The sequence below is a fragment of the Galleria mellonella genome, unplaced genomic scaffold, assembly GCF_026898425.1.
Source record: "Galleria mellonella isolate WM207_F2 unplaced genomic scaffold, CSIRO_AGI_GalMel_v1 utg57, whole genome shotgun sequence".
In the NCBI taxonomy this organism is placed as follows: Eukaryota; Metazoa; Arthropoda; class Insecta; order Lepidoptera; family Pyralidae; genus Galleria; species Galleria mellonella.
The window spans coordinates 6,891,612-6,902,615 of NW_026442119.1; the positions used below are offsets into that span (position 1 = coordinate 6,891,612).

General features: G+C 31.3%; 1 protein-coding gene across 1 annotated transcript; it reads left to right on the plus strand.

Moving 5' to 3' along the window:
* The first annotated feature begins 2,464 nt into the window (after window positions 1-2,464).
* Window positions 2,465-3,997, plus strand: LOC113509611 (uncharacterized). Its single transcript, XM_026892971.3, has 2 exons — window positions 2,465-2,658; window positions 3,731-3,997. Exons 1-2 carry the CDS (start codon window positions 2,542-2,544, stop codon window positions 3,803-3,805), a joined length of 192 nt encoding a protein of 63 aa, XP_026748772.1. The 5' UTR covers window positions 2,465-2,541; the 3' UTR covers window positions 3,806-3,997.
* Window positions 3,998-11,004: the final 7,007 nt, after the last annotated feature.

Sequence of the window (11,004 nt, forward strand, 5' to 3'; positions counted from 1 at the left end):
ACAAATTCATCAAAAATAAAAGGGTCATTTCTAACGAGTAAGAAGTTATGCCGGTCATTCAAAACATTAGATGCACTGATTAAACCAAACTGAATTTTTGCGTCGTATATTGTTAGCAATGAGCAATCTAAAAGCCCAATTGCTAACAATATACCCTATCACGTCGACTTACATACAAAACGCATAGATAATCCACAATGGCTTCCTTGGAAACCATCGCGGATCCAACGAAGCCATCGTGAATCTACTTTTATCCTTATCTATCATCTCCCACTGCTGCCTCACCAAATTGGGTATTATGTCACAATTTTATATTTAAATACAATAAAATATACATTAGAAAAACACAGGAACTGTTTTTTCGACATTTCCACTGTTAGATAGCAAAGCGTCCACCATGTAGTCCGAGCATAGAATAGGCCACCCCTTCCGTTCCCATGGGTGTCGTAAGAGGCGACTAAGTGAGCTTAATGGTAGAGGGTTGGATAGCAGTGTCCTTCTGAAAACATCACTAAAAGCCTAATTGCGATAGTCAAACCGTTTAACAAGCGTGGCAACTACTGGCAAAACTCCCCTTCTGGGGAAGGCTTATGTTCCTTATTATTGGGGAAAGTTATGCTTATGAATGCAGTAGTCAGTTAACGGCTGATATGATGATATCAAAACGTACAGAAAACCGACACAATTTTGTAATTGGATAAAAGTGCAAAAGATAGAAATCGGAAATTGCATCTGACAACCCTGCTGTCAGCGCAAGCGCAACCATTCCAAAATTAGTAAATATAAACATTATTTATAAACGATAATTCGATGCTAATGATATTTGTTGAGAGATGTCATGAAAATTATGTCAATATTGGTAGACACTACGTAGGTATATTTCCCATAAACTATTCATTGAACTTGAACGCATTCTTCGTTCTTACAATGTCAAGGCATACTTATTATGTATAAACGGTGTCTGCTAAGTTATTTTTTAAGTTTAGTGTCATCCTACCTTCATCATTTGATGTAAGTATTTACCTACGCACTTACCTACTTATATGTATAAAATATGTAAGTACACTTTTTGCTATATTGAATAAAATATTTAAACCTAATATATGTGACAGTTCATAAAGGTATTCAAATATTTATTGCCTAAATGAATGAATTACTTAGATACACTCTTTGGCTATCATTAATTCAAATTTGTGAGAACAAACCCGCGAAATATGAGCCCTATTATAAGTTTAATATAAAAGTTTATAAAGATTTCTATATTTGTTGTGAATGGATTTAAACTTGGTTCACAAGGGAATAGTCACTAAATATATACCTACGGTTAAATTTAAGTCCAAGCACCGATATTTTTTTACTTTTTTTATTTTTCTCTTGCTATTTTTAAATGAAATAAATAGACTTCTATATATAATATAGTATGGGATCAATAGAGCATAGATATAAATTTGCAACATAAATCATTAAATTCGATTTATTTGTGGTGAAAATATCTTGTTATTTAAGTAAACAAACACATAATTAAGAAAGTCCCATTTTAAGACGGTTAAAAATCTGTTGTATGCCAACACAGAATATTTTGTCAATATACTAAATATAAATTAAGTTTATTAAATTTGATTCGAACAACAACTCTCAATCCAAACAATGTCTCATAAAGCAATAATTTATTAAATGGATTAGTTATAATATAAATTTTAAAGTTTAACAACAAATGCAAAATGTTATTGCTGATTAAGCAACAATACTTAAGTATTTAATAGATTATAAAGCTCACAAAGTTATGTTATAGTACTTTGTAATGATTACTTAATCAATCTAATTTTCTACAAATACCAGCTATTACTCGAGAATTTGCCTGCATGTATAGATAAAAATTTACGTCGTATATACTAACATATATATAGCACATTTTATACATTAACCGTATAAATAATAGAGAAACAAACGACTAAACATACAAATAAACATCTAAATAACTAAGCATCTTTACAAAATATACTCTGTTATGTCTATGCTACTGTTCATGTCCATAGGAGATGGTTACCATTTTCCATAGAGTGGGCCGTCAGCTTGTTTTGCCATTCTAAGTTGCATAAAAAATATTTTAATATTTAGGTTGATACTATTAGTAGAAGTTCAATAAAAGTTGTTTGATTATGAAATATAATAAATAAAACCTGCAAAATTATACAATCTTCTGTTGATATCAATATTATATTGTTTATCTGATTGAGATTTATAGCAATGCAATATACCTAACAGGTAATTAATTAGTAATTGTAATAAGATGCCTACACCACGCACGTGTGTGTATGAGGAAGCTTTATGGCAGATGGGTTTTCTAACAAATACAAAAATTCCAAATGTAACTTAACTGAATTACTCATGATATATACTACGAAATTGATCTTTCCACACACAATATAGTGTAATATTAGGTATTTTTAATTAATATAAAAACACATGTAACGCGTAAATATCATCAATCAATTCTATATATTTAAGTATCAACGTACTTTGAATTAAAACCTAATAAACATGAAGTTCTTTAATCTCGTATTGATGGTATTCGCCGTTCTGGCTTTAATGTTAAACGGTACTAATGCTGAGCCCAAAGGCATCGGCAGCGCTCTCAAGAAAGGCGGAAAAATTATTGTGAGTACCTCCCTATCTTTATTACTAATCCCACATATTAATTTTGAACTGTTACCAAAAAATAAGTAAAATTCTTTTTAATAAATAATGAACTAGGTCTGTACTTAGATTACAACGAATAAAAAATATAGGCATCACAGCGAACTTTGACATCCCTGGTTCTGTTAGCGCGTAGACAAAGCTTGTTTGCCATTCTATATTCCATATAAAAATCATAATGCAAGCACAATCTCTATACAAAAAAATGCGGTTCCTTTCTTCCATACTGTATTTGGTGGATTATATTATTATTATTATTATATCGGTCGTTAACTGTCCACTGATGGAGTGTTTTGACAGTAGTTGCCAGGCTTGATAGGCTAGTTGGTTTTTTTAATGCGTAAAAATGAATGGTGACCCCGCCTGCGCTATCGGCATACACTAGCGGGGCACCAGTGATTGATGATAGGCGAGGATGAAAGCAGATCAGTTAGCCCATCGTGACGAATCCACAAGAATTAACTACGAACGAATTACTACGAATTCCAGGGGGAACCGCGTGGAGGTCGACCTGATAGGATGTATTGTTAGCAATGGGGTTGTTAGACTCTATTATTAACAATCCTTTCCCCCTGGCGATCGCAATTAGGTTTTAGTGATATTTTAAGAGGAACTATTTTGCCATTTCTCGACTATTTGGATCCCTTAGTCGCCTCTTACGACACTCACGGGGAAAAAATGTGGTCAGGAGGTCACAGCAAGGTGGCGGATTTATAAAAATTGATATTTCTTGCCCTTATCCTAGTTATATACAAAATAACGATAAAAAAGTACAAACAAAACATTTTGTTTTAGGGTCTACCAACTAAATTGAAACTTAATTACATAATACCCGCGACTTCATTTTAGTCAATTCGTAAAGCTTACCACAAGAACACTACAGAGGCATAATAAATCCTATTTAAATATGTATTAATCCAGGAAAATCCGGGTGTTCCCAAGTTCAACCATAAGTTTGATCGCAAACATTTAAAGTTCTTCAGAAAGTTTTACATTGATATTAGTACAATAATATAACTTTAATCTCTTGCAGAAAGGCGGCCTCGGAGCATTAGGAGCCATCGGTACCGGCCAACAAGTGTACGAGCATGTTCAGAACAGACAATGATGAATTTTATTCATTATGTTATTAGTATTTATCATATGACATAATGGAACCAATCTTCAAGTCTACACCTATTTGAAATATATTTCGATTAATTGTAAAACCTAGATAAAAAAGGAATTTAATTATCAGTTTCCAGCCAGTTGTCTCAAATATTCAATACATTTAATTAATTAAATATCTATACATAGTTAATTTTTTTCTCTTATTCCGCCAGTCTCTTTTCCTTTTATTTTATTGAGATCGTAACATGTTGTTTTAATAAGAAGATTGTTATTCTCCATTTAAAAAAAAAATATTTACGAATTGCTAAAATTCTTTCGTCATCCTGGAATAAACAGAGAGAATGGATTTAGTCAAGAATGGAAATAAACAGGTCAAATAGATTTTTTTAATAAGTGAAAATGAAATGGTTACCCCGCACGCGCTATCGATATACACCGGCGGGGCACTAGTGGAAGGTGACAGGTGAAAATGAAAACAAGTCAGTTGGCCCACCATGATGAATTCGACAAGAATTAACGATGATAGTTTCCAGGGGGACCCGCGTGGAGGTGACCCGAGAGAGTCTATTGCTAGCAACGGGGTTATTAGACCTCATTACTAGCAATCCCTTTCCCTCCAACGAATAGGGTTAGGTAATTCAGATTATTGAAGTAACAGTGACACATACCCGAAATAACTTTGTAATCAGGTACATTAATTTCTATTGGAATAAGAATAAATATCTAATATTGCATACATAAGTATAAAACAGCACACGAGAGTTGAATTCAAGATTTTTGTATCACATGTAATAAATAGTTATTCGAAAAACAAGAACTACAGAGCCATCTACACAATGAACCTAATAATAACAAATCTGATAAGTAACACTTTATGTTATATAATAATATGCTTATATGTAATAAAAAAAAATCAAACAAATTTAAAAAGCATGTCAAGACATGCTTTTTTGCCATGTTTATTATTCTGTTTTTATTATGTACCATTCAATGTCAAATTAGACATTGATGATTTTTTTTTTTTTAGTACGTTTGTTCCGTTTGGAACAGGCTAAGGTCGGAGACCATGCTGCCTAGTCTTCAAAAAGATAATTTGTCTGGAATTTTATTTTTCTAATGTCGCTTCAATTATTGTCATAATCTTCAATATTTCATTTGTCAAATCCGGTAAGTACATTTTCATAAATATCTTTTCTTGAGTTTTCTTAAACCAGTGGATTTATCAAATTAAAAATAAATAATTATAAAAAATCATTGTCTTGCAATTCAATAAAAGTATTCTTATAGCTCCTTGAATGTTGTAGTAATATAAGTGAAAATAGCTTTGAAACAAGAAGGAAATCTTAAGAGAAGCGGGATTGAGTGCGGGATATTTTCGGGTTTTTTGAAGATAATCCTAAGTTCGTCAAACATAATGTGTCTTTGAATGACAAATTCAGAGCAATCAAAAAAAAGGTGATGTAGAGATTGGGCTGTATTTGAGTTACACCATGTGCATGATGGGGAAGCGATCATGCCCATTCGGTGCAGGTGTTCGTTGAAATGTCCGTGGCCGATTCGTAATCTACAAATATTGGTGTAAAATTTTCTGTTTGTGTCCTTTCCTTTGCAGAACCACGGTTTTCCAATACGCCAATTAATTTTGCGGTACCATTTGCCTTTAGTCTGTAATATTTGAGTCCAATGCTCCTCCCATTTAGTTGTAACGATTTTATGTATTCCAATACTACAATCTGAGTAACAAAGGGGTAAATCTTGAACACGAGCAGCACTTGAATTAATAATTTTAGCCAAAGTGTCTACTTGTTCATTCCCAAACACTCCAATATGTGAAGGGGTCCAGATGAAGATAATATCTTTTCCATATATAGTACAGAGATGATAATATTTATTACGAATTTCTTGAATTAAGTAGTTTGATGATGAAATGATTGTGTTATTTTTTAATGCCATAAGAACACTCATACTATCTGTAATTATAATCCATTTCGAATATAGTACCTGTTTTTCTATGTATTCTAATGCTAAAAATATAGCTTTTGCTTCTGCTGTGTAAATACTAGCCAAAGTTGAAATTTTATAACCGTGACCAAATCTATTAGACAAATCGTAAAAAGCCACTGAAGTGCTAAGTGCATTTTTGGAACCATCTGTATATATCTGCCTGTAGTCAATAAATTCTGATAAAGTCTCATACATATCGTGCTTTTCTTTTATGTCTTTATGTATAACAATTTTGATCTTACAGAACTTACTCTCATAAAGGCCATTATAACAAGGAAGTATCTTACTACTATAGATGTTATATTCATCTCGTAAATTCAAATCATTGATAATAGTTTTATTCAAAAACATAGAAATGGGGCAATTTAATAATTTGAGTATGAGTGGGTTATTGGAAACTGAAAAAACTTTGAAGAGAAATTTGAGTTTTAGGTATTCGAAACGAAGAAGGATAGGAGGCAAATTACATTCTACTTGCATTGAGATAATTGGAGAAGTATACATAGCACCTAAAATAAGTCTTAAATTCATATTTTGAATTTTTTCGAGTTTTTCTACTAATTTATGTTCTGAGGCATAACAAAAGAAAGCGTAATCAAAATTACTTCTAACAAGAGATTTGTAAAGTAAAAGGATAATTTTAGGATCAGCTCCCCAGTTACGACCAATTACAGATCTTATTATATTAGTGGCTCTTAAAGCACGATCTACTAAGCAATCAACGTATAGATCCCATTTTAAATTTTGATGAAAAATTACCCCCAGAAATTTAACGCTACAGTCTGTTGGAAGAGTTTGATTATTATATATAATATTCATTAATGGAACATATTTATGAACTTGATGAAAAACAACTACTTTACTTTTGGTTAAACTAATATCGAGGGAAAGAAGAGAAAAATATTTCTCAAGTCTTTTTAATGACTCATTTAACACTAATTGCATATCAATAATATTCTTTCCTTTTATATAAATTAATAAATCATCGGCAAATTGCAAGTTGTTCACACTGTTTCCTAAAACTAAATTAAGTTTATAGATATATAAAATATATAGTAGCGGGCTTAAAATACCACCTTGACATACTCCTTTAGAGCTTAACCTAGGTCCTATTAATTTACTATTTACTTTAACATACACTTCTCTATTACTAAGAAAATTATAAATCCATTCGATAAGTTTCATTGGAAGAAATGAGGATAGAATCGAAGATAGAACTGTTAAATTTACATTGTTAAAAGCTCCTACGACATCTAAAAAAACAGATAGAACATATTCATCGTTATTCAAAGCAGTACTAAGGTCGACATAGAAGTTCGCTAAACTTTCGCGCGCTGAATATCCACGGCGAAAACCAAATTGATTCGATGGTAATATACTATTACTTTCAATAAAGAACTCTAAACGCTGTTTAATTAATTGTTCGAATAATTTGCCTGCATAGGACGTCAATGTTATAGGTCTATAGGAGTCGAAATTTGTAGGATCTTTACCGGGTTTAATTACTGGAATCAAACAATCCATTTTCCATTCTGGTGGGATAATACAGTCCTTCCATAAATCGTTAAAAATTTGTAAGAGTTTAGTAAGGTTTATTTTATTCAGCAATCGAAACATATTGTATGTTAAGCGATCAAGGCCACTAGCTGTATCTTTTCTAGATTTTACTGCACTGGATATTTCATCAATTGAGAATGGGTCAGTGAGAAATTTTGGGCATGAATTAACAGAATTAAACTGTTTGTCATCAAAAGGTGAGTGTACAAAATCAGGAGTATATTTGCGTAAAAAATCATTGACCCATGATATATCTTTAAAATGATTTGGACGATGTTTTGAATTTAGTTTTCTCATATTTTGCCAAACAGTGGAAATTGGTGTTAATCTATTAAATTTGGAACAAAATTCCTGCCACCCCTGTTGTCTTACTTGCTTAATTACTAACTTTTTAACAGCTTGAACTCTTTTAAAATTTATGTAATTATCGAGAGTTGGATTTTGTTTAAACCTAAGGTAAGCCGCTTTACTATCTTTGACAGCTGTCGCACACCTGTTATTCCACCAAGGTACTGCAATATGTTTGTGCCTCTTTGAAGTATTTGCACCGCTATTTGATAAGTTCCTACGTGGAACGGAACGTTCCACAGCTGTCAAAATAATTTTACAGAACCTATTGTAATTGTTTAAGGGTTCATTGACATCATACTCGAAATCCAAAAGTAATCGATTAACAGTTTCAGAATAAAGATCCCAATTAACGAGACGTAGGTTTATACGATTTAACAAAAGTTTATTAACTTCATCTATATGAGCATGTTGTTCACCTGACGGAGTTGATGAAGAGTTCTTTGTGTTTATTTTAGTAAAAGTCGGCAGGTGATAACTTCCTAACGGATCATCATGAACCGACCACTCGCATTTTAATGATATGGATGGGGATACCATAGTTAAATCAAGGCCATTGGGTCTCCAAATATGAGAGCCAACAGTAGTAACTTGCTTATCATTTAATAGTACCAAATTACATTCATCTAAACAATCAAGAATGTCTTTACCTCTTGTATTAGTGGAGGTACAACCCCACATAGTATGATGTGCATTTAAATCTCCAGATATGATAGTGGGTTTAGGAAGAGACTCCAAAAAGAACTTAAATTTGGCTTTAGTAAAACTAGGTGTACTATTGGTAGGACAGTAAATACTGGCAACTGAATACCAAGAATTATTAACTTCAATACTAATAGCTATAGTTTGCAAAGAATTGTCGAAAAAAGAGTGAAGTTTTTTATATCTAATACTATTATGTATAATAATCGCTACTCCATTGTGGTTATTACCACAATCATTTCGTTCTATACAATAATCTTTAATTTTTAATTTGTAATGTGGTTTTAGCCAAGTTTCTGAGATGAGAGCAATGTGAATATGATGTTCATTTAAAAATTGTGTAAAAATAAGTCGATTGCTCAGTAGGCTCTGAGCGTTCCACTGTATGATAGTTAATTGGTCTCGATTGAATTTTGTGAAATAGGTGTATTACCAAAAGTATCATATAACACATTCAAAACACTTTTAGTGTTAATAGATGTGTTCTTTGTGTTATGTAGTGAAATAAGTTTGATTATGCTTTCTATTAAAAGTGATAAACTCTTGTTATCAGAATTTAGAATTGAAATTAGGTCTACATTTTTTTTAGGTTTGTTACCCAGTTTAGGAAATATTTCAGTGCTAAGTATATCTCCAAAAGAAGCAGGTCTGAATTTAGATCTATTTTCATCAATTTTCTTTTGTTTAACAGGGCATTGCGGTGATACACTTGTGTGATTTCCATTGCAGTGTACACAAATAGCGTTTTCCATTCCAGTTGTACAAGTTTTATAATTATGCTCACCTTTGCAGATGCTGCAACGCTCAGAATTCTTACAGAATTTAGCTAAATGTCCATACCTCAAGCACCGGTAGCATTGTTTAACTGGTGGTATATATGGAGTGACATTGTGGCGCCAACCTCCAATATCCAGATATTCAGGTAATACAGATGCAGCAAAAGTAATTGTCACGGTTAGAGTTGGCTGTAACACATATCCATGAGTCAAGGTATTTTTTCTTAAAATTCTTTTAATAGCAATAATTTTCTTAGAACTCGATATCATAGTATATATTTTTTTATTAGATATATTTGTAGGTACATTTCTAATAACGCCTGTAACTTCTGTTGAAGAAGCAGGAATACTGGCCTTAAAATGGTAGTCATTTAAAAAAGTTTTATTATTTAAAAAAGCATTGGCTAAGTCTGGCTTTTGAAAGTATACTCCGATTTTGAATTTATTTATAGATCTAAGATAAGTTACCCCTTTATTAAAACGTTTTAAACAGGAGGAGAGTGAGAGCAAGTCTCTGGATCCAATGGTTTTCTGACTATCTGAGGATTCTACAAAGACAACAAATTCTGTCCCAGGGGATTCCTCGGGATATCTTCTAATATAATCTGTGACGTAGTAAGGTTTATACTTATCGGCCTTATCAATTTCAGATTCTGAGTCAGTAGAAGTATCTTCCGAATATATATCCTTGTCATTACAAGGTTCATGGTCTACATCACCTGAATCGTCATCTTTTTTTTTCCTTTTCCTACAACTGCGCTTCCCCATGAATGCTAATTATATTACTGTCACTGAATTTAGTGAAAATATAATATTTTATTCAATAATAAGAATTGATAGAGATAGTTTTTATAAATTAATAAAAAAATTTAAAAAACCCGCTTGTTCTTATTCGAGTTTCCCGCCTTTTCGTCTTGACATTGATGATGTCACATTCCCATCCTGTAAACAGTTGACACTGACAGCGTATTGACAGTATTATAGTCAACCAAGGCCAGGGATGTATAAAATAATCGATTTTAATTCAATCGATTTTAATTTCATATAACAGATTTTTATAATAGATTTATAGTAGTATAAATCTATTTTTAATAAATCGATTATATAAATTACGCGTTTAAGTCGATTTTCATAAACACCGTATTTTAGGAAAGAAATTATAAAAATTATTATTTTTAAACTGCTTACATGAAAAATTTATGGTTATATTTATTTTAATCAAATATAAAATTTTTAAACATTTTGTGACAATACGTTAACGATGTCATTTAACTTTTTCACGTTTTATTTTATTTTAATACTACTCTTACGTAAAACGAGACTAAAAATTAGTGCAAATAATTATTTGTCGTCTTTTGATTATTTAAACTTAAAAAATAACGAAAGATTTGTTTTATATTTTAGTTTATGAGACCATAACGTAGTCGTTTAGTTTTTTATCGTTTTAAATATTTTAAAACTAGTTCAATGTAAAATAGTACTGGACATTTATAGCATTTTTTTTTTATTTGATTTACATTTTAGTTTCTGAGACAATAAGGTTGCCGATTTATTGGGATGCTCATCGTTTCATTTTTATTATAATAAAACGTTTAATGGTACTGAAAATTTGTATCAATAATGATATTTTGTTTCCTTGAAAGTTTAAAGGAACATGAGCTTCGAGATCTAGTTTTGAATTCATTATTTTTTTATTTATATAATTTTATTAGATTTTTATCTAATATATTGTTAATATGAATCTCTTAGAGGTATTATTGAAATATGAAAAGCAGTAAATTTTTAAATAATAGAAAAAATATTTTTTCTA